Genomic DNA, 25,250 nt, shown 5'->3' with positions numbered 1-25,250 from the left:
TTCTGGGTACTGATGGAACGAACAGGAGTTCTCTACTCACTAGGGTACTAATCTCATCCGGAGGGTCTCACCCTCCTGACTTCACCTGTCCTTAATCACCTCCGAAAAGCCCTACTTGCAGATCCCATCCTACCCCATCACAGGGCTTCCACATTCCCATCTGGGGAGAACACAAACATCTCGTCCATCCCAAAACCCATCTTATTTGGTGAAGTGTCTGTTCAAATCTTTGGCCTATTTTTAAATTCTGATGTTTTTCAGTAAGAAACTGACTCAATAAATTCATCAGATTCATATCAAGTTAAATCTGGTAATCCTGTTCTTTTGAAAAAAGGTTTTCATATTCGAGTTTTGTAGTCTTTGCATGTAGCTACACAGCAATTTATTCTCTGCATATTAGTTTCAAAAAAATCCTGCTAATACTTTGATTGGTTATGCACTGAATCTACAGGTCAATTCTGAGGGGACATAACAACCTTTTAAATATTGTCTCTTCTGTGACCTAGAACTCTGCGAGTGAGATCTCAGTGGAAAAAGCAGGTCATCAAAGAAGGAGGTACCTTTCTCTGAAGGGAGGAGAGAACTTCCACTTTGACCATGGCCTTGTCTAAATATGATCAGAGTTGGTGAACTCAAAAGGCTTCCATAGCCTTGGCAGCTCATGACAAGAGCCTTGGGTGATCACTGACGCATAAACAAGAGTGTCAATTTGTTAAGTCAACAACAGGAGTCACTGTGCACTTACTCCTCATGTAGGAGCTCTGTCCTTAATGTGCTGTACATTATGATTTAATGCTATAACTAATACTCAAACAGTATTTTTCACTTTGTGTTTCTGTGTGGGTGCAAACTGCTGAAATCTTTACTTAATATATGCTAAATTGATCTTCTGTATATAAAGAGAATTGAAAATGAATCTTGATGTGAATGGAAGGGGAGAGGGAGCAGGAAAGGGGAGGATTGTGGGTGGGAGGGAAGTTATGGGGGGGAAGAGCCATTGTAATCCATAAGCTGTACTTTGGAAATTTATATTCATTAAATAAAAGTTAAAAAAAATTTTGTCTTTTCTGGGGCCGGTGCTGTGGCACAGTGGGTTAAAGCCCTGGCTTGAAGCACCGGCATCCCACATGGGCACCAGTTCTAGTCCCGGCTGCTCCTTTTCTGATCCAATTCTCTGCTGTGGGCTGGGAAAGCAGAAGATGGCCCAAGTCCTTGGGTCCCTGCACCCATGTGGGAGACCTGGAGGAGACTTCTGGCTCCTGGCTTTGGATCGGTGCAGCTCCATCTGTTGCAGCCATCTGGGGAGTGAACCAGGGGATGGGAGACCTCTCTCTCTATCTCTACTACTCTCTGTAACTCTTTCAAATAAATAAAATAAATCTTAAAAAACCTGTCTTTTCTGATCTGTGAAAATTATGTATTGCTGCACTTAGATCTTTTAAAATTTCTCAGTAATGCTTTATATTTTCCAGTGTATATGTCCTAGACATATTACTAAATTTATCCCTAAACACTTCATGTTCTTAATGATATTACCTAAAATTTTATTTTAAAATTGTTAGGTATTAAAACATAGATATATAATTGAATTTAGCATATTGCCCTTTATCTTGAAAACTTATTAAACTCATTTATTAATTTTTTGGACACTTTTTTGGATATTGTGTACATGTAATCATGTCTTCTCTGAACAGAGTTTTACTTGTCCTTTTCAATTTTTATCCACTTTATTTCTTCTTACTGTCTTACTGTAGTGACTAGGATTGCCAAGATAATGTGAAATACAAACAGTCAAAGATATCCTTGTTTGTTCCTAATCTTGGTGGGAGGTATTCTGTCTTTCACCATTGATTGTGAAGTTAACCATAATTTTTTTTTCTTTTATTACCCTTTATCAGGTTGAGGAACTCCTTCTTCATTTAGAGTTTGTGGAGAGATGTTAATCATGAATGTGTGCTGAATTCTGTCAACTTTCCACCCTAAACCAACTGGAATTAACTCATAGCTTTTCTTATTCTGTGAATATATTGAATACAAAATGATTTTAAATGTTAAACCAGCCTGCAGAATGATATAAACCCCACATGGAAATGAGATATTACTCTTTTCACATATTGCTGGATTTGAGTTGTTAAAACTTTGCTAATCAGTTCTGCATGTATGTTTATGTGGCACATTGCTCTACAGTGGTCTTTTCTTTATTGTTTCTGTCAGAGGTTGATATCAGGGTAAATGGGGCCTCATAAAATTGTTATCAGCCAGCCTAGTGATAATTTTCAATATTAATAATCTTGTGGGTTCTTGCCATGTATTCAGATTAGAATTCTGAATACTGGCTCAAATAGACCAGACAACATGGTAAGTTTTTAAGCTTTTTATTTAGTGAGAGAAATGTGCAGGAGTGTGAGGGCTTTATTTAGGGGAGAAAGAGAAATCTAGAAACTAAGTTGGGTCCATACCAAGTAGAGAGCAGGCCAGGAGCGAGCTATGTGGAGCAAGCATATGGTTATGAGCAGCCACAGGTAGCGCGGGTAGCAAAGTGAAGGCAGAGAGGAGGCCACGAGCCACGTGGAGCAAGCACGCAGGTAGGAAAGCAGAGAGTAGGCAGATGGAAGGCCACATGCACGAGAGGCAAAAGGGGAGGGCCCACCATGTTCCAGGCCTTTTATTTATGCCCAAAGAGGGAGTGGTTATAGTCTGATTGGCAGGTGGGTGTACAGTAGGAAGCTGAAACTGGAAGGCAAAAGGGGAAGACAGGGGCATGAGTTCACACAGGGAGTGTGGTGGAGGGCATGGTCTCCAGCTTACAAATCTAATCAATTTTTCCTATCTGCCTGCCTATATCAAAACGAGTAGAAACAATTAATACCTCCTGTTATTTTTGTTAAAGATTTATTTATTTATTTATTTGACAGGTAGAGTTACAGACAGCTAGAGAGAGAGACAGAGAGAAAGGTCTTCCTTCTGTTGGTTCACTCCCCAAATGGCCACCATGGCTGGAGCTACACTAAACCAAAGCCAGTAGCCAGGAGCTTCTTCCTGGTCTCCCATGTGGGTGCAGGCGCCCAAGCACTTGGGCCATCTTCCACTGCCTTCCTGGGTCACAGCAGAGAGCTGGACTGGAAGAGGAGCATCCAGGGCTAGAACCTGGAACCTATATGGGATGCCGACGCCACAGGTGGAGGATTAACCTAGTGCACCACTGCGGAGGCCCTCCTGTTATTTTTGGATATAGTATGTGGCCCATCTTGGTCAATGTTCCAATTATGTACACAATGTTCCAATGTGTGTTTACCAAAAAAAAAAAAAAAAAAATGTGTATCCTGTAGTTGCTCAGTGGGATGTTCCGTAATAGTCAACTAGGTTAAGATGTCTGATAGTCATCTTCTATATCATTCTGACAATTTTTGCCTTACATGGCCTCATAAACAATTTAAATTTACTCAAACTATTTACATAAGCTTAAATTGACAGTTAATTGTATAACTGTTAATGGCAGTACTATTCACGATAATCAAAAGGTGAAAGCAACCCAAGTGTCCATTGTCATATTGATAAATACACAAAAAATACATACAATGGATTATTACTCAACCTTAAAAATGAATGAAATTCTGATATATGCTACAACGTGATGAACCATGAAGACATTAGACTAAGAGAAATAACTAAGTGAGAGACAAAAGGAAAACTATTATATGATTAAATGTATTTGCTGTATCTAGGAGTAATGAAATTCATAGCAATAGGATGGGAGACCAGGAGAAGCACCTGGCTCCTGGCTTCGGATCAGTGCGGTGCGCTGGCCGCAGCGTGCTGGCATGGCGGCCATTGGAGGGTGAACTAACGGCAAAAGGAAGACCTTTCTCTCTCTCTCTCTCTCACTGTCCACTCTGCCTGTCAAAAAATAAATTTCAAAAAAAAAATTAAAAAGAAAAAGAAAAAGAAAGTAGACAGACGGTTGTAGGGACGGGGGTTAGGAGACAACAGGAGCTATTTTTAAGGGACATGGTTTCAGGTTGGGAAGATGAAAAAATTCTGGAGATGGATGATGCGGATTGTTGCATAAATGTACTTAATGTCACCGAACTGTCCCTTACAAGTGGTTAACACGGAAATTTTTATGTTACGTATACTTCAGCACAATAAAAAGAGACAAAAATCAATCAATATAATCAAGTATAAGACTGAAGAATACGCATAAAATAATCTCTATAAATGTAGGAAAGATATTTGACAAAAATCCACTATCCTTCATGCTAAAACTTCTCAGCTATCTAAGAACAAAGGGGAGCTTTCTCAAACTGACAGAGGGTATCAACAAAAAGCCTTACAAGTAATAACATATTTGATGGTGAAAAACTGAATGACTTCCCTCTAAGACTGAAACATTATAACCTTTTTTCACACATGATGATCACTGTCATGAATCTCTCACTTTGTGATACTATTTGTTCAAGAAAAAAAGAGTATATAAATGTATATATAATGTCTACATATGAAGTGAATGTTGCAAAATGTTACAAATTGTTGAATTTTTTCAAAGATTTATTTATTTTAAAGAGTTAGAGAGAGAGAGGAGAGAGACAGAGGGAGATCTTCCACCCACTAGTACACCCCCAAGATGATTGCAACAGCTGGGGCTGAGCCAGGCCAGAGCCAGGCCAAATCCAGGATCCAGGAGCTTTTTCCAGGTCTCCCATGTGGGTAGCAGGGGCCCAAGAACGTAGGCAGATTCCACTGCTTTGCTCAGGCTGTTAGCAGCCGGGAATGAACCAGTGCCCATATGGATGCCAGCATTGCAGACAGTGGGCTTTACCTGCACCAAATTGTTGAATTTTAAAACTTAAAAAAAAATTAAAAATAAAATAAATAAAACAAGTTGTTCATCTTTACCACTTCTATTCACCATTATTGAGGAAGTCCTTGCCAGTGTAGTAAGACATGGGCAAAATATTTATACATGAGAACAAAAGACATAGAAAGAATGGGTTGTTTATATAGACAACTCAAAAAAGCTTACAGTAAAGGTAATACAATGAATAAGTGACCTAAGCAATGTTGTGTGAAACACAGGTGAGGCACAAAATCAGCTGTTATTTCTGTTATCAATGAATAATCTGAAAATGAAATAAAAAACAACTAGGAATGGTACCAAAAATCAAGAAATATTTAAGCATTAATTTAAGAAAATATGCGTAAGATCTGTAGCTGACTACTTCTGAAATAAATGAAAGAAGATCTAAGGGAATGGAAATACACTACCTTCATAAATTAGAAGATTCAATTTCTCTTCAAACTCATTCATAGACTCAGTGCATTCCTAATCAAAGTACTACAAAGATTTTTTTTGAAAAAGGATAACTTGATACTAAATATAATATGAAAGGACCTTAACTATCCAAGCCATTTTAGAATGAAGTTGTAGTACTCAAATTATCTTACTTCAAGACTTATTACAAAGCCTTATAGTAAAGATAATGTGGCACTGGCAAAAGGACAGATATATAAATGCACTGGCAGAAAAGATAATGCAGAAATAGACCCACATCCACATTTATATAGTCTATTGATGTTTGACAAGGTACAAAGAAAATTCAGTGAAAAAAGGATTTAAATAAATGGTGCTGGGGAATCAGCCTTGCGGTGCAGTGTGTTAAACTCCTGCCTGCATTGCCAGCATCCCATACCGGAGCGCCAGTTTGAGCCTGGAAGCTCAAGATGGCCCAAGTTCTTGGGCTTCTACCACCCATGTGGGAAACTCAGACAGTTTCTGGCTCCTGGCTTCAGCCTGGCCCAGTCTGACTGTGGAGAGCATTTGAGAGTGAACCAGAAGATTGGCTCTCGCTCTCTCTGTCTTTTCCTTTCTCACTCTCTGTGTCACTTTACCTTTCTTCTCTCTCTCTTTCCGCTCTCTCTCTCTTTTTTATTTTAAAGATTATTTATTTGAGAGGTAGAGTTACAGACAGTGAGAGGGAGAGAGACAGAGAATCAGAGTCTTCCATCTGCTGGTTCACTCCCTAAATGGCTGAAATGGCAGAAGCTGTGCTGATCCGAACCTAGGAGCCAGGAGCTTCTTCCGGGTCTCCTATGTGGGTGCAGGGGCACAAGTGCCTGGGCCATTTTCTACTGCTTTCCCAGCCCATAGCAGAGAGCTGGATTGGAAGTGGAGCAGCTGGGACTAGAACCCGGTGCCCATATAGGATGCTGGCACCACAGTCAGAGACTCAACCCACTGTGGCATAGCACTGCCCCTTTATATTTCAAATAAATAAAAATCTTTTTAAAATGGCACTGGAAAAACTGGATATCATATAAAAATGAAACAGCAGAAATACTGTATATGAACATTAATTCAAAATGGAACATAAACATAAATATAGAACTCCAAAGTGTAAAACTTCTAGAAAAAGTCACCTTGGGTTAGGCAAAGATTTCGTACATATAACACTGAAAACACAATACAAGAAAGAAAAAAAAATAATTAGAATTCATTAAAATTAAGAATGTGTGCTCCTTGAAAGATACTATGAAGAGAATGAAGATAAGCACAGACCCCCCCAAAATATTTCTGAATCACATATCGAATAAAGGACTTATATTCAGAATATATAAGTAATGTGTAAATTAAGCTTTAGGAAAAACCTAAAAAGAAAAAAACCTAGGCAAAAGATATGAATAGACAGTACATCAGAGAAAATAAGCAGATGGCAAATAGGGTCATGACAACATAATCAACATTGTTAGTCAACAGGGAAATAAAAATTAAAACCACGGTGAGACACCAGAACACACCAATTAGAAAGGCTCCAAGTAGTGAAACTGACAACACAAAGGGCTGGTGAAGATGAGGAGCACGCTGAACTGCCAATTCCACTGCTAATGGACTACAAAATGGTACAGTCACATTGGAAAATATTTCAGCAGGTTTCTTTTTTTTTTTTTTATAAAATCAAACCAACACTAATCCTGCCTCCTGCCCAAGGTATATACGGTGAAAATTTAGGTTCCCAAGTCCCTGCATGGATGTGTGCATGGATTCATGGTGCTTTCACCTATAACTGTCAACAGTGCAAGTGACCTGAAGGCTGTCCACCTGGTGAAGGATGAACATGCTGGTAAATCATCTGAGCGGACAAGGGAAGTCCACTCAGCAGTAAAATCCATGTGAGCACACGAGGCAGCTGCAAAGGCATTAAGCTAAGTGAAGGAAAGCTGCCTTCTGTTTCCAGGCAAGATGGACAAACAGGACAAATGACAGGCGACAGGAATTTTCCAGACAGCAGGCACTGAATAATGAAACACAGTGGTCAAACAGAGGCTAAATGTCTAACAAACAAAGGTTTCCTTTATTATTACCTCAGGTTCCTTTTTTTTTTTTTTAAAGATTTATTTATTTGAAGAGCAGAGTTACAGAGAGACAAACAGGGACACACACACACACACACACACACAGAGATCGTCCATCCCCTGGCTCACTCCTCAGATGGTCACAACAGCCAGCACTGGGCCGGGCCCAAGCAAGGAACCAGGAACTTCATCTAGGTCTTCCACGTGGGTGGCAGGGGCATAAGCACTTGGGCCATCTGCTGCTGCTTTTCCCTGGCCATTAGCAGCAAGCTGGAGAGGAAGTGGTACAGCTGGGACTCAAACCTGTGCTCACATGGGATCCCAGCATGCAGGTGGCAGCTTTACTTGCTACGTCACAATGCCGCCCCTCTCAGCTTGCTGTTTTGAGATTTCCCAGGCTTTGCCACAGGAGCGGAATCCAGGAGCAACCCAGCAACTAATGTTCACAGGAGAGTACCAGACAGAGCACAGCTAAGCAGAGAACAAAATCTAGAAATTGGCAGAGTCCCTATTTAAAGAAAGGAAGTTTCTCAACTTAACACAAGGCATCTGTGAGAAAAACCTACAGACAATATTTAAGGATGAATGCTAGAACGCTTTCCCCTTAAGTCCAGAAATGCCCACCTCTTGGGCAAAGAGGCCAGAAAAGGCTTCCAAGAAGAATTAATGTCTACTCCAATACTTGAAAGCAAGTAGGCGTTCAATGAGATAGACAATATAATATAAGAGTAAAGACTTTGGAGACAGATAATTTGGGCTCAAATCTTGGCTTTAGCTGCTGTTAGTACTCAAGAAGTTTTTTCACCACTCCGCTCATTGGGAGGAATCCAAAGGGAATTTACCCAAGTTCTCAGTACAACACAGCATCTCATCTGCCTGTATCTATGCCCATGTACTCTGCTTTTCTGCTGTGGCGTGTGGCTCTTGCCAAAGGCCAACTCTTCTACCTGTGCTCTAGATCCTGTCACTTTGCCTTTCAAGGACTTTGTTTCCTCTAAGTGTATTCTTTTTAGTCCATGTGGCAAAATGTAAAAAAAAATGTGTAAAATAAAAAAGAAACAATATGATAAAAATCAAAATCAAAAATTGGATGTTTCCCAACATGATTACAAAAATTCTGTTACTTTTGTCTTTAAGACAAGATTCTTCCCTTGGCTTCACTTTCCTCTCCAGGTACTGTCTCGTTACTCTCCTTTTCTTCACAATGTGCAAACATTTTCTATACTCATTCTCTCCAAATGCTTTCATGCTATTCTTTTTTTTTTCCCTATCAGGCTTTTTTGTTTCTATCACTCTATAGAAGTATTTTTTTCAGGATTGCTAATGTCTTCCCTCTATTCAGTCCTTATCTGATACTGTTGAGCATTTCTTACTCCTTGATATTCGGTTTCCAGTATGTGACAGCTTATTTTTTCTCTTACTTTCCTTGCTGCTCTTTTATTGGCTCCATTGGCTGTAATGGAGTAGCCTAAGGATCGGTCTTTGAACTCCTCGTTCTCTATTTTCACTAATTCTCTTTGTGATTTCATCCAGTGTCACAACTTTATATGCCATTTATGGGCTCATGTACAATTTAACATCGCTGCATAAAAGTCTAATAGGCATGTCCAAAATTGACTGCATCCCCCTGCTTGCTCCTCCCACAATCTTGCTCACCTTAGTTAACAGCAACTCCATTTTCCCTGATGAGACCAAAAAGCATTAGGGTTATCACTGACTGAGCTTTTTCTCTCACACTCAACATCCAATGTGCCAGCAAATCCTGATGGTTCCACTTTTACAATGGATCAAGAGTGCCACTACTCATGTCCAACCCACTGCAACTCTGGTTCAAGGCACAATTAACCCTCACCTTAGTATCACAAGAGCCTCCTGTCTCCATGTGTTGCCTGTGTTCCTCTATCTCTCTGCAATGCAAAAGAGAATAATCCTGCTAAATATAACTCAAGAACATATGACTATCCTTTTAAAAACCCTCTATTGGCTTCCGATCTCAACCAGATTAATGCTTTTACTTTACACTAGAAAGCTACAGTCCTACAAAACCCATACGATTGGGTATCATGTGAACTTCAGCCTTTATCTCCTTCTGCTTTCTCTCTAGCTCTATTCCAGTCACATTGGCTCCCTTGCTGGTCCTTAAACACCTGAGCATGTTCCTGCCTCAGAACTTTTTGCTCCTCTGCTAGTTATCTGCATGGCCAGCATCTTCTTCTGTCTTTATTCAAAAGTAATTTTTCTCAGCAAGGCCTTTTGTAAATATATCTTAAAACTGCAAAACCCACCACACTCCTAGGCTTTTTCCTTGCTTTAGTTTTTCGTGATCATTAGCGTACTATATAGTCTAGTTTATTTGTCTAGCTTTCTGCCTTTCCCCCACCCGATCTCCTACACCAGAATTTAAGTTCTATGACTATAGAGGTCCTCAATAGGAAGGGGCAAACTGTCTAATTCATAGCATAGGGACTGTATAACAAGTAAGTATCCGTACTTTGCTACTAATAATTAACAAATGTAATATCTACGTGGACCTGAAAATACATGAGATTCATTTGGTATCAATACCATGTACTTAGGTCTTTTCTTTCTCCCTCCCTGTACTTGGTGTTTTATGTGGGTTTATTTACATTTTAATTTTTTTCATGGTGTAAAGCTTTTTTTTATGTTTAACTGATGTGTACCACCATAAACATAATTTTTGTTTCAGGGTTTGGCTGATACGTTTGTCTTAAGGGTATGCCCCTTGGGATAGTTATGCTGAATTAGTAGGTCAGGACAGAGCCATAAAAAGCATTAAAACATTATTTTGATTTTCTGAAAGTCTCAAAGGCTGAAAAATGAGTTGTTACCTATTTGTTTATTTATAACTTAATTTATTTTTATAAACATTTTAATTCTACTCTACTATTGGGAAAATGATAAAATAGGCTCATTATAAAAAGGCATAAGCATTATTTGAGAATTGCAAATGTAGTTTATAACGTTGGAAAGTCTGTTAAAATAAGAAAGCCCAATTACTCCTCTCAGAAGTTGCCAATTTATATTCTGTATTTTTTCAAAAAACTCTACTATGCACCCATATTTATGCTCCGTTCTCACAGTTCTAGTATTTTCATAGCTAATGAGCAGAAATGGAAAAAGATATTTTCATTAAATGATATTTACACTCACATGCTGGCATAAAAATAAGACAATGCCTATAGCTACCACATGTAAGGTATCCTGCTGGGCCCACCAGGAAGCAATGGGTCTACTGCTTACTCATGTGTGTAGCTATTAAAATTCAGGCAATTCATCTAACCTTTCTGGACCTTAGATGCTTTATCTACTAAATGTGTACAATTAAAGTGTCTAGCTCATAGACTTGGTATGAAGATTAAATACAATAATGACTTCAAAGCACGTTAATACCAGACATACAAGCAAACACTTGGTGTTAGGTGATAAATAAGACAGGTATTGGTGTTTCAATTAAGGTTCTTTCAGTTGCAAATAACAAAAGCTAACCCTGGCTAGATTTCACATAATAAACATTTGTTGAGCACCTACTGTGTCCCAAGCACTATGCTAGGAACTGGTAACAAAGAACTCTGACTTGCAGCTGAACTTCATTCAGAAAGAACTTGAATTTGGAACTTCCTAGGAACTTTATTCTTCCTGTACTTCTTTTTGCAAACTGGTTTCAGTTTTTTTTCTCCACAGATGAGCCTTTTCTGCAATAAACCTTTGATGGTGGACTGAAGACACAACTACCAAGTTCATGTGTTACTGTTTTAAGCCACAATGAGAGATTAATTGTTGCTGTTTTATCTCCCTTTGATCGTTTATCTTAATTTCCAAGTCTTAAGATAGGGATCAAGTATCTATCCTCATCTATAAAAGAGATTGCCAACTGGGTCCTTCTAAGCTGAACAAATATGTTAAATGGTATGACAGCAAGTATTATCTACAATTTATAAAAAAGAAAACTAAGACTGAAACGTCTGAGTTACTTTCCCAAGTTCATGTGGCTGGTGAGTGCCAGAAACAGAATCAAATCCCAGGGTTGTGCAAGTTCAGGTCTAGTATGTGAGAGTGGGAACCTCCTTAAATTTTGCATTTTAGGACCTTCACTTGCCTCTTCCTAGTCCCAGCTCTGCTAAAGCTTTATAGTGTTTTTGCTACACATGTGCTTCGTTGCAAAACTCTGGCACCTTCACAACGTTCAAAGACAATGTTTAAAAAAAATTACTGGTTCAGACTGCCAAAGTTCTTTGCAGAGAAGCATGCAATTATATATACTCTTACTGATTTTGTATATCATTTGCCTCCCAGAAGATGTTATTAAAAAGCAAACTTACAGGGCTGGCGCTGTGGCATAGCAGGTAAAGCTGCTGCCAGCAGTGCCGGCATCCCATAACGGGTGCTGGTTCGAGTCCCGACTGCTCTACTTCCAATCCAGCTCTCTGCTATGGCCTGGGAAAGCAGTAGAAGATGGCTCAAGTCCTTGGGCCCCTGCACTCATGTGGGAGATCTGGAAGAAGCTCCTGGCTTTGGATCGGCACAGCTCCAGCCGTTTCAGCCAACTGGGGAATGAACCAGTGGATGGAAGACCTATCTCCCTTTCTCTGCCTCTCGTTTCTCTGTGCAACTCTGACTTTCAAATAAATAAACAAATCTTAAAAAAAAAATCAAACTTACCTTCCCATTCTGTTGGGATATCACCTACTTCATAGTCTACTTCTTTCTTATCTGCTGCTTCTACGATTCTTTTCTCTCGAATAGTTTGTCCTATAAGACAAAAATGATGGAGATATTTTAAATGAATCTATGACACAGTAGTAAAATCTTCTCAATTGATACTGCACACCCTTTCAAGTGGTAAAAGAACTAAGTTAATAAGAAAAAGAATAGATTGTATTTATAATTAATTATTTTAGAAAGGTAATTTTTGGGGCCAGTATTGCAGCACAACAGGTTAAGCTGCCTGCGACACTGAATCCCATATGAGTGCTGGTCCACATTTGATTCAGCTCCCTGGGGGGATGTGGGAAGGCAGCAGAAGATTGTACCAGTGCTTGGGCCCCTGTCACCAACCTGGGGGACCTGGATGGAGTTCCAAGATCCTAGCTTTGGCCTGGATCAGTGCTGGCTGTTGTAGCTGTTTGCAGGGTCAAACAGCGGAAGGAAGATCTCTGTCTCTCCCCCACTCTCTATGGATCTGCCTTTCATATAAATCTTTTAAAAAAAGGCAATTTCTGGGGCTAGCACTGTGGTGTAGTAGGTAAAGCTGACACCTGCAGCGCTGGCATCCCATATGGGCACTGGTTTGAGTCCCACATGCTCCATTTCCAATCCAGCTCTCTGTTATGGCTATGGCCTCAGAAAGCATTGGAAGATGGTCCCTAGTCCTTGGGCCCCTGCATCCGCATGGAGACCCGGAAGAACCTCCTGCCTCCTGGCTTCAGATTGGAGCAGCTCTGGCCATTGCGGCCATCTGGGGAGTGAGCCAGTGGATGGAAGACTTTCTCTCTCTTTCTCTCTCTCTGCCTCTCTGTAACTCTGCCTTTCAAATAAAAAAATAAATCTTTAAAAAAAAAGGCAATTTCTAAACCATCACAAAACTTAAATTTTCTATCATATTATGCAAAATTAGTTTTGGAAAAATAAATCTACATCCCATGCACAGAAAAAGAACAACCAACATTTTAATAACCAGAGTGTTTGACTCCTTCAAGCTCATAAGTATGTACGTTAGAAGTGCGAATGGCTGTGACTGCCTAAGGAGGCAGATGTGTATGGTCCTTTCTAAGTGCATTCGGGACTACAAGACCCAGATGTTCTCTCTTCCCACAGTGTACTGGCCAACTCAGGAGAACCAAGCCCTGGGTTGAGTTCTGTGGTCCATCTGAGTCACCACCTCTCAAGAGAATCAACAGGAAGAAGGACAAAAACTGGTGAGCCTCAAGTGCCGTGCTCCAGGTGAGAGTCCAGCATCTCAAGTGGGGCAGTGGCCGTGCAGAATCACGAAAGCAGAAAGAACAACAAAGAAACGATGCAGAGGGGTGAGAGATGGGATGAGAACGCCTACTGGTAACTTGTCTCTGTAATAAGAACTTGATTAGCACATATCATAGAAAACGCATAGAGTCATTTGTTATTTTCTTCTGTTTTCAAAAAGTCTTGACCATGTCTTTCTTTCTTTCCTTTTCTTTTCTTTCCTTTTCTTTTTTTGACAGGCAGAGTTAGACAGTGAAAGAGAGAAAGAGAGAGAGAAAGGTCTTCCTTTTCCGTTGGTTCACCCCCCAAAATGGCCGCTATGGCCGATGCGCTGTGGTCGGGGCGCTGTGCCGATCTGAAGCCGGGAGCCAGGTGCTTCTTCCTGGTCTCCATGCAGGTGCAGGGCCTGAGGACCTGGGCCATCCTCCACTGCATTCCCGGGGCCACAGCAGAGAACTGAACTAGAAGAGGAGCAACCGGGACAGAATCCAGTGCCCCCACCAGGACTAGAACGTGGCGTGCCGATGCCGCAGGCGGAGGATTAGCCAAGTGAGTGCGGCGCTGGCTTTGACCATGTCTTTCAAAGCAGCCTTGTCAAAAACATATTTATTTGTCACTGAACATGTGGTCCTGTAAAAACAAGGTAGGCTCTCTACTTCCCAACAGCTAACATGAGTGGTCCTTGTTAGGCCATACTTCCCTCAAGGGCTGTGTATGGACACTGGGGAGTGGGGACTGGGTGGACACTGGCGAGCAATGACAAGGGAAGCAGTACCGCTCAACCGTGATCACACCAGTAGGGGAGAGAAACCTAAGCCGTACAAAGTATGCCTTTCTCCTACTATTGCCAGACAGACTCTCCACTATGCTAAGGGGAAGGGATGACATAACAAAAGAAACTCTGTTGCCTGAAAAATCTTACACTAAGTAAAAAACAACTGGCTAGACATTCCCTCCAGTGCTGTCAAGGGAACTCCTGGGAGCAACGGAGCAGCAAAGGCAGGCACAAAAGGGTGAATGGTGGGTTTTATTCCCTGTCTGAGAGTACGTGAAGGCTGAGAGTTCAAGGATAAGCCAGTAATGTCGGGGAAGCTCTGCATTTCACTATGAACTCATATAATCAGGCTGATTTCAAGATTTATAAAAAGGAGTTACTGTTTGTATATCTTACCCAATAAATTTACTGTAGGGCACGAATTAGCAGGAAAAATCCCTAAGTTGTAGTAGGGATAACGACTAGGGTAAGGTGAGCCTAGAGCAGTAACAACATTTCCCCCAGAGAAGAGGCTCCATAGAAGGGCAGGTTAAAGAGTTTACGGCAGGGCCAGCGCTGTGGTACAGCAGGTTAAGATGCCGTCTGCAATGCTGGCACCTCTATGGACACCGGTTTGAGTCCCGGTTGCTCCACTTCCGATCAAGCTTCCTGCTGGCGCTACTGGGAAAGCAGCAGAAGATGGACCAAGTCTTTGGGCCCCTGCATCCACGTGTGAGACCCAGATGAAGCTCCTGGTTCCTGGCTTCAGCTTGGCCCAACCCTGGCAGGTGTGGCCATTTGGGAAATGAACCATTGGGTAGAAGATCTCTCTCTCCCTGTCTCTCTGCTCCACGGTATCTACCTTCTTTTTGTATAATTTTCACTACAAATTTCTTTCCAACTCTGCTTTGGGAATGCAGTTACTCTGCTTTTCTTCTGTTATCTTCCTGTGGTCAAAATCAGGAAATCTTTTCCCTATTCTGCCATTTTGGATCCCATTCTTAATTTAATTTTTACACAAACTTTTTGAAGTACGCTCAAATGTCCTTTTAGCAGTAATGATTAAAAAACTATTATCTAACACACGAAATGCTAATACATGGGATTCTGAAAGTGCATGTGTGATTTTGAGCTTTCAAATATGCATCAGTATTGTTTAGCACATGGGGAGAGAGCAGAGGGGCCTACAGAGCACAGGGGAACAGTGTATACATATTGTATAATACAGGTTTGTACATCTATGACACAAAAATTACCATTCTATTCGTACTCTTAGATCTAAAAATTTTAGTTAGGATCTCCCCAGAGTTTTAAAATGCAAAAGTCATACCAAGTTTATTTATTGAAAGGCAGGATGAATAATTCATGAGCTACTTAAATTTATTGATAACCTTTGAATAAATCTCTTTACAAATAGGTGGCATCCGAAGACATACAAAATGGGACTGGAGTTGTGGCATCACAGGCTAAGCTGCCACCTGTGATGCTGGCAACTCAAATGAACACCGGTCTGAGTCCTGGTTGCTCCACTTCCAACCCTGCTCCCTGCTAATGGCCTAGGAAAAGCTGTAGAAGATGGCCTAAGTGTTTGGGCCCCTACCACTCACATGGGAGATCTTGATGAAGCTCCTGGCTTCATGTTGGCTCAGCCTGAGCCACTGCGGCCATCTGGGGAGTGAACCAGCAGACAGAAGATCTCTGACTCTCCCTCTCTCTCTCTAACTCTTCCATTCAAATAATAAATATTAAAAAATAAATAAAAACTAAAAATATTAGTTTGTTGAATTCTTTGTAATCACATAGGTTCCCCCCACAAAAAATAGTTGTAAAATAACTCCATAATAGGCATTCATGCAGTATCTGTAAAGATAATTCTACTTATCTAGGAAAACGAATTCCATACTCATGGATACAACGAATTTAGTACAGCCATCCTTTGGTATCCAATGGGAATTGGTTCTAGAAGCCCTCGTGGCTACTCAATCCCTTGTGTAAAATGGCATAATAGTTGCGTGTAAGCTGCATCTTCCTGTATATATCATCTCTAATATAAAATCTAAATAAATATTTATATATAAATATAAAATCTCTAAACTTAATACCTAATAAAATAAAAATATCATATCAATAGTTGTTATATTGTTTAGGGAATGACAGGCTTTCAAGTAACTGGGCCATTTTCTGCTGCCTCTTAGGCACATTAATGAAAGCTGGGGGGCTGGTGATGTGGCGCAGCAGGTTAAGCCCTGGCCAGAAGCTCCAGCATCCCATATGGGTGCCAGTTCTAGTTCCAGCTGCTCCTCTTCTGATCCAGCTCTCTGTTATGGCCTGGGAAAGCATGGAAGATGGCCCACGTCCTTGGGCCCCTGCACCCACGTGAGAGACCCGGAAGAAGCTCCTGGCTCCTGGCTTCAGATTGGCGCAGCTCTGGCCATTGCGGCCATCTCGGCCAGGAATCTGAAGCCAGGAGCCAGGTGCTTCTCCTGGTCTCCCATGCAGGTGCAGGGCCCAAGCACTTGGGCTATCCTCCACTGCACTCCTGGGCCACAGCAGAGGGCTGGCCTGGAAGAGGGGTAACCGGGACAGAATCCGGTGCCTCGATCAGGACTAGAACCTGCTGTGCCGGTGCCGCAGGTGGAGCATTAGCCTATTGAGCCGCGGCACTGGCCCTCAATATTTTTTAAGTTGACTTACTTTCTTCCTTCAATATTCACTTTTACCTTGTCCTGAAGATTCTCAGGGATATACTAGCTGTATGCTTGTCCACACATACATTAAAATAGGGACAGATCTACCACGTGGGGAGGGTTGTCTTTATCATCTGAAGTCATCTTGTACTCTGCACTTGGGAAGGCACACTGCAGCCCACAATGGGCACACAGTGAGACAGGACGGGCAACCAGCACCACCTGTGGTACAGGGAACAAAAGCAAATGCGTTGCACAGGTTGTGCTCACCAAACCCTGTCATGCACAACAATCTTAGGTTAGATTTGAAGGAAGAGGGACAGAGGTCCTAGAATTTCAAAGGTGACCAGAAAGCAAAAAAACCAAACCAAACCAAACCAAACAAAACAAAAGCTAACATTTGTGGCATGTTCACCACGTGCCAGACACTAAACTAAAGTTTGACTTTGTATGGGACAATTTCCCTTCCACTTTGCCACTCTATGAGGGATGATTATTATTTCATTTTACAAATAAAGAGACTGAGGTTTAAGAGAACTTAAATTTATTTTGGGTCACTTGCCATCAAACAGGAGTCAAGATTTAAATACGGGCTTTTTGACTTCAGCCCCTGACATTTAATCACCAGCTTTGTTGCCAGACTTAAGACATCTACAAGTAGTAAATCTATAAACCTACTGCATTTCAGTTATTAAAATACAAGGGCTAAACTGAAACCAAAAGAAACTGTTAATTTCTTCTCTTTTTTAAGATTTTAAAAATATATACATTTTTTATTTATTTGAAAGGCAGAGTGACAGATGAGAGAGAGAGAGAGAGCGCACGAGCGAGCTAGCTTTCATCTGCTGGTTCTCTCCCCAAATGGCTATAGCTTATGGGGCTGGGCCAGACTGAAGCCTAGAGTCAGGAACTGCACCTGAGTCTCCCACATGGGTAGCAGGTACTCAAGTACCTGATCTATTATCTGCTGTTGTCCCAGGCACAAGAGCAGTAAGCTGGACCAGAAGCACAGCAGCTACAATGCTGGCATCATAAGTGGTGGCTTAACCTGCTGTGCCACAATGCCAGTCCTAGTATCTGCTATTTGTAAGATTAAAATAAACTAAAAAAATAAAAATGAAAAATAAACACTACTGCCTTTTAAAAGGGTATTTTTAAAATGAAGAAAACCTCTTAAATCATTTAACATAACAATTCTAACATTGGTCGATACTTCTTATATATTCACTAAAGAAAATCTGGAAAATACAGAAAATTACATGAAAATAAAAACCATCCATAATACCACTACCCAAGACATCCTATTATTAACAGTTTCTTGTATTTCCTTTCTATTCATTGTCACCATATACATACACAAATACTTACATATGCATACAAATATATTTGAAAGTTAAAGTCAACATTCTTTTCCCTACTTACTACAGAGAAAATAGGAAGCTTTTCATATCATTATTCTGTATATTAAAAAAATTAATCAGTTTCTGAACATGTTCTGAAATTCTGAGGGAAAGAGAAGCTCCTGTATTTAGTATGTTAATAACATTTCTTTTATTCAATTTTTTTTCAAATTTTTATATACTTGAGAGGTAGAGTTAAAGAAAAAGAGAGGTAGAGACTGAGAGCAAGGTCTTCCATCCACTGGTTCACTCCCGAGATGGCTGCAGCAGCAGGAGCTGGGCCAATCGAAAGCCAGGAGCCAGCAGCCTCTTACGGGTCTCCTATGTGAGTGCAGGGGTCCAAGCATTTGAGCCATCTTCCACTACTTTCCCAGGCCATAGCAGAGAGCTGGGTTGGAAGAGGAGCAGCCGGAACTTGAACTGGCACCCATATAGGATGATAGTGCAGTAGGTGGAGGCTTAGCCCACTAAGCCATAGCGCTGGCCCTCAATTTTGTTTTAATTGTGAACAGGAAAATAAAAATAGTTGCCTCTATAAGAACAGACAGGTTAAAAAATGCTAAAGGAAAATTTATGCCAATTAAAGCACCTGTTTCAGGTATGCCAAACAAAGTAAATTTTACAAATTATGAAAGAACTTCAAGGTCAGAGGAGGAACAGGTAAAGTGCAGTGAATCATTTAATATCCCAGTCACCAAAGGAATGTTCTCTTCTGAGACAAAAATCCATCATGAGCCAAAATCTTCTGTCTTTTCTCTTTCCACTTCTCCCTACCACCCCACCCCAGGAGAACATGAAGCGATACTGGGGATAGGAAAAATGCTTTGAGGAATTCCTTGAAGTCAGCAGGCATGTACCATCCAGGGATAAAATGTCATTCAAGACCCCAAGCCCAGACATTCTCTTCTCTCTGATCAAGTTTTTGCAAGAGAATAATCCAAGTATGTCTGATCAGCAAGGCCTGGAACTTCCTCATATTCAAAGCACCACTTTCCGGATGTAGATTTTATTGTCAGTCTTGTGATACTTTACTTAGAAATTAAAATATGTTCTTTTTTGAACAGTCTTATACAACTGTGAATGTCCCACTCTCATTCCTGTCTCTTCACCCTGCCCAGCGGCAAACATGATGACAAGTCTCAGAAGTAATCTTCTAGGGACAGTGTATCCATGCATAAGTGAATACATATGTAGGAAGATCTTGTTTTCTTTTGGATACAAATGGAAGCATACTAATCATACTGCTTTGCCTTTTGCTTGCTCTCTCCCTTAATAACTAACCTGGAGATTTCTACACGTGAGTAAAAAAAGAACTAAACCATTATTTTAATAAATATTAAATATTATTTAATATTATTATATATTCAATATATTATTATATTAATATTTCATAATTTTTAAACTAATTCTTTATTGATGAATATTTAAGTTGGTCTGGTCTTTTGCTGTGACAGACAGTGCTGTCATGAATACTTACCTCACATATATGTCTTTTCAGTGCACATTTCTATCAAGTAAGAGCTAAATTTCTGGAAGTAGAATTGTAAGGTCAAACGCAATACACATGTGTGATTCTGACAACTATTTTAAAGTTGCTTTCCACATAGGTTGCACCAATTTCACTTCCACAATCAGGGGGTAGAAGCACATTTTCCCAAACAACACCTCAATCTTTTGATCTTTGCCATGTGCTAGGTTAAAATAATAACTTGTGATTTTATTTGCTTTTTATGAATGAGGGTGGAAGCATTTCATTTTAAGATGTTTTGCACATCTTTTTTTTGTGAAATGTCTGTTTCTGTCCTTTGATTTTCCATTGGTTTCTGGCTCTTTTACTCAATGATTTGTAGGAATTCTTTACATATTTAAGAAATTAAATAATTAAGAATGACTCTTCCTTTCAGGGATGGAAAGCCAAGACACTGTGCCAAAAAATGACCTACAGGAAAGATCTCTGTGAGTGAGATCCCGGTAGAAAAAACAGGCCATCAAAGAAGGAGGTACCTTTCTCTGAAGAGAGGAAAGAACTTCCACTTTGATTATGGCCTTGTCTAAATAATGTCGACGTTTGTGGACTCAAGAGGCTTCCATAGCCTTGGCAGCTCATGACAAGAGCCTCAGATGATTACTGACATCATAAACAAGAGTGTCAATTGTTAAATCAACAACAGGCGTCACTGTGCACTTGCTCCCCATGTAGGACCTCTTTCCTTAATGTGTTGTACTAAGCGAATTAATGGTAAAACTAGTCTTCAAACAGTACTTTATACTTTCTATGTCTGTGTGGGTGCAAACTGTTATAATCTTTATTTAGTAAAGAATATAAAGGGAACGTTCCTTAACACAATCAAGGTAACTTATACAGGACACCCCACAGCCAGCACTGTACTGAATGGGGATAGGCTGGAAGCATTTCCATTAAGATCTGGAAATAGAGAGGGATGCTCACTCTCACTATTACTGTTCAATATAGTTCTGGAACTGTCAGCCAGAGCTATTAGGCAAGAAAAAGAAATCAATGGGACACAAATGGGAAAGGAGGAAGTCAAATTATCCCTGTCTGCAGAAGACATGATCTTATATATATGGGAATGAAAAGACTCCACTAGAAGACTATTGGAATTCATAAGAGAGTTTGCAAACTTGCAGGATATAAAATCAACACACAAAAGTCAATAGCCTTTGTATACACAGACAATGCCATGGCTGAGAAAGAACTTGCAAGATCAGTACCATTCACAACAGGTACAAAAAATTTAAATACCTTGGAATAAATCTGACAAAGCAGGTGCAAGATCTCTATGATGAAAATGGTAACACTTTAATGAAAAAAATAAGACAACACCAAAATTGGAAGAATCCCCCATGTTGGTGGACTGGAAGAATTAATATCATCAAAGTGTCCATTCTACCCAAAAGAATTTACAGATTCAGTGTGATCTCAATCAAAATACTAATGACACTGGTCTCAGATGTAGAAGGAACTATGCTAAGATTTATATGGAAACACAAGAGACTCAAAATAGCTAAAGCAATGTTAAAAAACAAAAACAAAGCTGGAGCTATCACAATAGCACATTTCAAGACCTACTATAGGGCAGTTCTAATCAAAACAGCATGGCACTGGTACAAAAACAGACTTGATGAGACTTGATGATCAATGGAACAGAATGGAATCCCCCAATATCAATCCACACATCTACAACTAACTAATCTTTTTTTTTTTTTTTGACAGGCAGAGTGGACAGTGAGAGAGAGAGACAGAGAGAAAGGTCTTCCTTTTGCCGTTGGTTCACCCTCCAATGGCCACCACAGCCGGTGCGCTGTGGCCAGTGCACCACGCTGATCCGAAAGCAGGAGCCAGGTGCTTCTCCTGGTCTCCCATGGGGTGCCGGGCCCAAGCACTTGGGACATCCTCCACTGCCTTCCCAGGCCACAGCAGAGAGCTGGCCTGGAAGAGGGGCAACCGGGACAGAATCCGGCGCCCCGACAGGGACTAGAACCCGGTGTGCTGGCACCGCAAGGCGGAGGATTAGCCTAGTGAGCCATGGTGCCAGCCATCTAACTAATCTTTTACAAAGGAGCTAAAATCAATCACTGGAGAAGAAAGTTCAAAAATTGGTACTGGGAAAATTGGGCTTCTGTGTGCATAAGTATGAAACAAGACTCCTACCTTATGCCTTATACAAAAATCAACTGAAAAACTGATCAAGGATCTAAATCTACGACCTGATAACATCAAATTACTAGAGGAGAAAAACAATAGGGAAACCCTGCAAGAATTGGCATAGGCAGGGGTTTCTTGGATAAGATCCCAGAAGCATAGGCATTCAAAGCAAAAATAGACAAATGGAATTATATCAAGCTAAGAAGTTTCTGTACTGCAAAGGAAACAATCACCAAAGTGTATAGGCAACCGACAGAATGGGAGAAAATATTTGCAAACTATGTAACTGATAAAGCATTAATATCCAGAATCTATAAAGTGATCAAGAACATCATCAACATAATAAACAATCTTAAAAAATTAAGTGATGGGCAAAGGACATGAACAGACATTTTTCAAAGGATGAAATTCAAATGGCCAAAAAACACATGAAAAAATGCTCAGGATCCCTAGCCATAAAGGAAATCTAAATGAAAACTGCAATGAGGTTTAACTTCACCCCAGTCAGAATGGCTATCATACAGAAATCAAAAAGCAATAAATGCTGGCAAGGATGTGGGGAAATAGATACCTTAATACACTGTTGGGAATGTAAAGTAGCACAGCTATTGTGGAAGACAGCAGGGAAATTCCTCAGGAACCTCAAAATAGACCTACAACAAGACCCAGCCATTCCATTCCTGGGAATATACCTAAAGAAAATGAAATCAGTATATGAAACAGCCACCTGTACCTGCATGTTTATTGCAACTCAATTCACAATAGCTACAGTATGGAGTCAACCCTGATGTCCATCAACAGGTGACTGGATAAAGAAAATGTGGTAGATAAACACTATGGAATACTAATCAGCTATAAAAAAGAATGAAATCTTATCCTTTGCAACAAAATGGACGCAACCGGAAACCATTATACTTAGCGAATTAAGCCAGTCTCAAAAAGACAAATATCATGTTTTCCATGATCTATGGTAACTGAGTAGAAAAAATGTAATGTATATGACATTTTGAATTTTGATTATTTTTATAGCCCTGTCTCTACTGTTGAGGAACACTGTTTTTGTTTTTTTTTTTTTCTTTATTCTCAGTCTTCATTGAATTCTTTACTTAATGGAGAGTTCACCTTATGATTATAAAATAATTTGAAAGTATGTCATTGTAAAAATTAAAAGAATAAGAAAGGAAGGAGGATGGAGGGTGGGAGTGTGGGCAGGAGGGAGGGTAGGGTGGAAAGTATCACTATGCTCTTAAATATAGATATATAAAATGCATGAAATTTGTTCACCTTATATAATAAAAAATTATAAAAAAGCAATCTTACCCTTTGACACAATAATCTTATTTTTTTAATTAAATATATATATATATTTAGAGGAAGAGAGAGAGCGAGCGAGCGAGAGAGAGAGCGGTTTCTATTTGCTGATTTACTTCTCCAGTGCCCACAGCAGCTTGAGCTGGGCTGGGACCAAAGCCAGGAGGCAGGGAATGCAAAGTAGGTCTCTACCATGTGTAGCAGGGACCCAGTTATTTGAGCCATCACCTGCTGCCTCTCAGGGTCTATATTTCTGACAAGATGCAATGATGAGCTGAAGCCAAGATTCAAACCCAAGCACTCTAATGCTGGATGTGGGCATCTGAACTGTTGGGCCAAATGACCACACCCAACAATCCCATTTCTAATAATGTACCCTGAAAAGGTACTTCTAGCAACACAAATATATGCACAGATGTACACATATACACATACACACACGTATACACAGATAGAACTCATTACAGCATTAACTATAATTGCACAGTATTGGAACATTCTTAAATGTCCAAGAGTATAATATGTATTGAATAAACAATACAGCAGTGGAAGGCTCTCCACCTGTAATACAGAATGAAGATCTCTAGGAAGTGAGAGAGACTTCTACAACACATCATTAAGAGAAAAAAGCAAAGTTCAAAATAACATATTAAGTATAATACCTTAAGAAAGGAGGAGGAATAAGAAAATTGATACATAAATTTGATGTAGATTATTTAATATATATTATTGATTACTTCCACGAAAAGAAACACAGGAAGATAAACCAGAACACAATGAAGGTGGTTCCCTCCAAGGGTGAGTGGGTAATCAGGTGGAAATGAGGTGAAAGAGAGTGACACTTGCCTGAGTAACTTGGGAATACATCTAAGAGCATGTTGATGTTCCATGTGTTAAAAAGAAAATTAAACCAACACAGATATGAAGGGAACAAATGAAAGTAAACTGAAATAAATGAACCCAGCTTTATTTCACATTAATAATATAACTACAGAAAGGGGGAAGATGGACCCACCTTGAGTAATGTGTGATACAAGGTATTGAATTACATAGTCTGTCTTCACTCCTGGGCAGAATGAAGGAGGGGACTGTGAGCAAATCTGGAACTGTCTGCAGTATGTTCACTTTCTGCAGTGGTATGGGTGAGTCAGTTATGAGCAAATGAGCAAATGCTGCGATGTCCCTGGAAGCCAGGATTCTCCTGTAGGAGGAGATGCACACAATGGGGCAAAGGCAGAGAAGGACAACGTGGAATGGATAGAAGCTGTAGCGATCAGTTACTAATGACATCTAAGATAAACATGTATTTGTACATATGTGGGTATGTATTTATAGGTAGATATTAAGGGTATGTATATGAACATGTACATACACACACAATTTTCTAGTTCTACCTGAAGAAAGAACTTAGAAGGAATTACTCTAATAGCAATATGCACTCCTACAGTCCAAATCTTGCTCTCTATACTGTCATTATCCATAAAAACAATAACAATAGAAAACACCATCAGGATGCTTCAGAAAAATGGCTTATCCCAGGCCTGGAGCAGGATGGGATATCTTGTTATGCCAGAAAGTAAGATACCTCAGACAAAACAAACACACAAACAAAAAGAACACATGTCATATGGACGTAAGAGCCAGCTTTGAGAAGCTCACAATGGCCAAATCTGGGATAATGTGAACACAACATAATTAAGGAATTCTCAAAATATGGTGCAAGGAGCCCTGTGGGGTGCCTACGATACTGAGGACAAAACTATTTTCATAATAATACTAAGATGTTATTTCCCTTTTTAATTTTCAGGCTCCCACGATGGGGTGACAACATAGTAAATGAAGAAGCAGATATGAAAATCCAGCTATCTTTTATTAAGCCAGACAGATTTGTAACAGCATAAAACAGTGTTACTCCTTAATCTAAATTTTCCTGTTTGGGAATATGTAGTTATTTCTCATAAAAAATACAATCGTCCCTCTGCATCCTGGGTTCCACAAACCGTGGACTCAACCAACCACAGGCAGAATATATGTGGGAAAAAATGTGTTGTGTCTGTACTAACAGGTACAGACTTCTTTTCTTGTTATTACTCCCTAAACAG

At 40.1% G+C, this 25,250-nt stretch overlaps 1 protein-coding gene across 21 annotated transcripts in view; it reads right to left on the bottom strand.

Moving 5' to 3' along the window:
• The window catches only part of NDUFAF2 (NADH:ubiquinone oxidoreductase complex assembly factor 2), a 323,300-nt gene that overhangs the window by 189,993 nt on the left and 108,057 nt on the right, over window positions 1-25,250 (bottom strand). For 15 of the 21 annotated variants that reach the window (XR_016220784.1, XR_016220788.1, XR_016220792.1 and 12 more), the window contains exon 2: window positions 12,031-12,120. The exons of 3 other annotated variants lie outside the window; for them this stretch is intronic. Coding sequence is in view for 7 of the 18 variants with exons in the window: in XM_089313212.1 (XP_089169338.1) it covers window positions 12,031-12,120 (90 nt within the window). In the remaining 11 variants the exon portion in view is untranslated. Of the gene's footprint in view, window positions 1-9,202; window positions 9,258-12,030; window positions 12,121-25,250 lie in introns of all 21 variants that reach the window. 3 more of the 21 variants (XR_016220793.1, XR_016220794.1, XM_089313218.1) reach the window with 1 other exon arrangement.

The sequence above is a fragment of the Oryctolagus cuniculus genome, chromosome 14 (assembly GCF_051225735.1).
Source record: "Oryctolagus cuniculus isolate XC-2025 breed Fujian yellow rabbit chromosome 14, ASM5122573v1, whole genome shotgun sequence".
Lineage (NCBI taxonomy): Eukaryota > Metazoa > Chordata > Mammalia > Lagomorpha > Leporidae > Oryctolagus > Oryctolagus cuniculus.
The sequence above is the reverse complement of the archived record's forward strand: the minus strand, read 5'-3'. Positions and strand labels throughout refer to the sequence as shown.